General features: G+C 65.5%; 1 protein-coding gene across 1 annotated transcript; it reads right to left on the reverse strand.

The window, feature by feature from the left end:
• Positions 1-954: 954 nt before the first annotated feature.
• ENH_00009190 (hypothetical protein, conserved) lies at positions 955-2,377 on the reverse strand (the record flags this gene model as incomplete). Its single annotated transcript, XM_013584153.1, has 2 exons — positions 955-991; positions 1,086-2,377. 2 exons carry the CDS (start codon positions 2,375-2,377, stop codon positions 955-957), a joined length of 1,329 nt encoding a protein of 442 aa, XP_013439607.1.
• Between the last annotated feature and the right edge of the window lie 403 nt (positions 2,378-2,780).

A 2,780-nucleotide genomic window follows, 5' to 3' on the forward strand; every position in this document is an offset into this window, starting at 1 on the left:
CCCCCCGCCCCCCCCGCCGCCGCTGCTGCTGCTGCTGCTGCTGCTGCTGCTGCTGCTGACCCTGTCTGTCTCGGTGATGTTGAGCCTGAACTCATGGCCAACAACTCTGTCGTACATACACTCCAGCGCCTGCTGCGGCACCGCGGGAGCCCCAGCAGCAACCACTTTTATAAATTGATCTTTTGTCATTTTTCTCTTGACTTTGGAGTTGTGGCGGTCGGTGTGCAGCAGCAAAATGGCATAAGACAAAAAATGAACTGAGTCCAAGTCGAGCCCCGAGTTGTCGCGTACGTACAGCGCAGCAAAGCCAAACAGCAGTCTGTACACCTGCTGCGCCTCGCCGGGGGGCTGGAACTTGGAGAGAAACTGCCGCAGGGCTTCGTCTACAGATAAGCCCCTGTAGTCGCAGCGAGCAGCAAAGGACTGCAGCACCAGCAGCGAGAAGGAACTGCAGCCCCCCAGCACCTCGCCGACCTGCAGCAGCAGCAGCAGCAGCAGCAGCAGCAGCAGAGACGCAGAATGAGCCGAGAAACGAGCAGTCACGCCTCCGGGAACCCAACTTAACCCGCAAAACGCAACAGCAGCAGCAGCAGCAGCAAGACAGCAGCAGCAGCAGCAGCAGCAGCAAGACAGCAGCAGCAGCAAGACAGCAGCAGAAGCAGCAGCAGCAGCAAGAGAGCAGCAGCAGCAGCAGCAAGAGAGCAGCAGAAGCAGCAGCAGCAGCAGCAAGAGAGCAGCAGCAAGACAGCAGCAGCAGCAAGACAGCAGCAGCAGCAGCAAGACAGCAGCAGCAGCAGCAGCAGCAGCAGCAGACCTTCTTCTTGTCGAGTCCCGGGGTGTCGTAGAGGAAGCGGGCGACAGCAGCAGGGTCTTGGGCCTCGATGAGTCTGCGAGCTGCCAGCCACTGCAGCGCAGCAGCAAGACCTTCTTTGTTGAACAGCAGCACAGCTTTATCTACAGAAGCTTTGAAGTCAGCTTGCTGCCGCAAGGCCTGCATCATTTCGCAGTGCGTGCTGCTGCTTCTTGCTGCGCTGCTGCTGCTGCTGCCTGCAGTCCACGCGGCGCAGCAGCCCGCCTGCTGCCACCGCAGCAGCCGCGACGGGCTGCTCGCGCTGCTGCTGCTTCGGCTGCTCCACGCCTCCTGCTGCTGCTGCTGCTGCTGCTGCTGCTGCTGCTGCTGCGCGCCCGGCACCGCCGGCAGCAGCCCCTCGCTCGAGAAGCTCAGCAGCCGCGGCCCGCAGCAGCCGCTCGAAGCCGCCAGGCTGCTGCCGACGCGCTGCGGCGCTGCTGCTGCTGCTGCTGCTGTTGCTGCTGCTGCTGCTGTCTCCGCCACCGCAGCCGCCATCCCCGCGGCCTCCGCAGCTGCTGCTGCTGCTGCTGCTGCTGCGCCGCCGCCGCCGCCCCGCCGCAAAACACTCGGCGCGCTCTGAGGAGACACAGAAGAACGCGGCGTCTGGAAGGGCTGCGCCGAAGAAGTCACCTCCTGCTGCTGCTGCTGCTGCTGCTGCTGCTGCTGCTGCTGCGTGCTGCTGCTGCTGCAGCCGCGCGAAGGCGCTGCTGCAGCGGCGGCGGCGGCACGGTCGAGACACCCCGCAGCCGCCGCCTCCTTCCCCACATCCGGAAGAGAGCTGCTGCTGTTGCTGCTGCTGCTGCTGTTGCCGCTTGCAGCAGCAGAAGCAGCAGCTGCAGCTGCAGCAGCTGCTGGAGCTGCGGCCGGCGCGGGGTGCTCCGCAGCAGCTGCTGCTGCAGCAGGAGCTGCTGCTGCTGCTGCACCTGCTTCGCTGCTGCCGCCGTTAGCAGCAGAGGAGGCGCCTGGGGCGCCGCTGCTGCTGCTGGACTCCGCCTTGAGCTTGCCCTGCAGCAGCCAGGGGCCGCCATCAGCAGCAGCAGCAGCAGCAGCAGCAGCAGCATCAGCAGCAGCGCCGAGAGGAGCCTGCAGGCTCTCGACACAAAGAGCAGCAGAAGGAGCTGTACTTGCTGCTACACTTGCTGGGACTGACAGCTGCCGATCCCCGGGGCTGTCCCCGCGAGGGGTGGGGCAGCTGTTTCTGCTGCTGCTGCTGCTGCTTCTGCTGCAGCTGCTGCGGCTGCCGAGGCTGCGCACGCTTTTGCTGCTGCTGCCCGCCCCGTCTTCGCTGCTGTCGCTCAGCCCGCTGCTGCAGCTGCTGAACTCGTCGTCTTGTCCTGCTGCAGCACAAGACACCGAAGCTGTTGCTGCGCCGTGCTGCGCTGCAGCAGCAAACAGCCGCCTCCCGCTGCTGCGCGCAGCCACGTCTTCCGCGCCCCCCAGAGAGCTGCTGCTGCTGCTGCTGCTGCTGCTGCTGCTGCGGGGGAGGAGGGGCCTCCCGGGTGTCTGTACAGCTCGGCGAGGCCTCATTTTCGCGTTTGCTGCGCACTAACTGCAGCAGCAGCAGCAGCAGCAGCAGCAAAGAGTGGCAAGTGTGGGGCCCGAGAAGCTGCTGCGGGGCCCCCGAGCTGCCCCGAAATTCACAAGGGGATTTGGCTAAGAGAAGAGCCCCTGAGGCTCCGCTGGGGGCCAGCGAGCTGCTGCAGCGCAGCAGCAGGGAAGTGTGGGGCGGCGCTGCTGCTGCTGCTGCAGCACATATTTCAGAAGACAGCCGCGGGGGCCGTTTGTGGGGCCGGGAGGACGCGAGGAAGCGCCGCAGCTCCCCGCAGAGGAGCAGCAGCAGCTCCTGCTGCTGCTGCTGCGCGCAGCAGCCACAGCAGCAGCAGCAACGAAGGCAGGGGCCCCAGCGAGAGGCAAAGAGCTGCGTCAGTGG

Source organism: Eimeria necatrix, genomic scaffold (genome assembly GCF_000499385.1).
Source record: "Eimeria necatrix Houghton genomic scaffold, Enh_scaff1275, whole genome shotgun sequence".
In the NCBI taxonomy this organism is placed as follows: domain Eukaryota; phylum Apicomplexa; class Conoidasida; order Eucoccidiorida; family Eimeriidae; genus Eimeria; species Eimeria necatrix.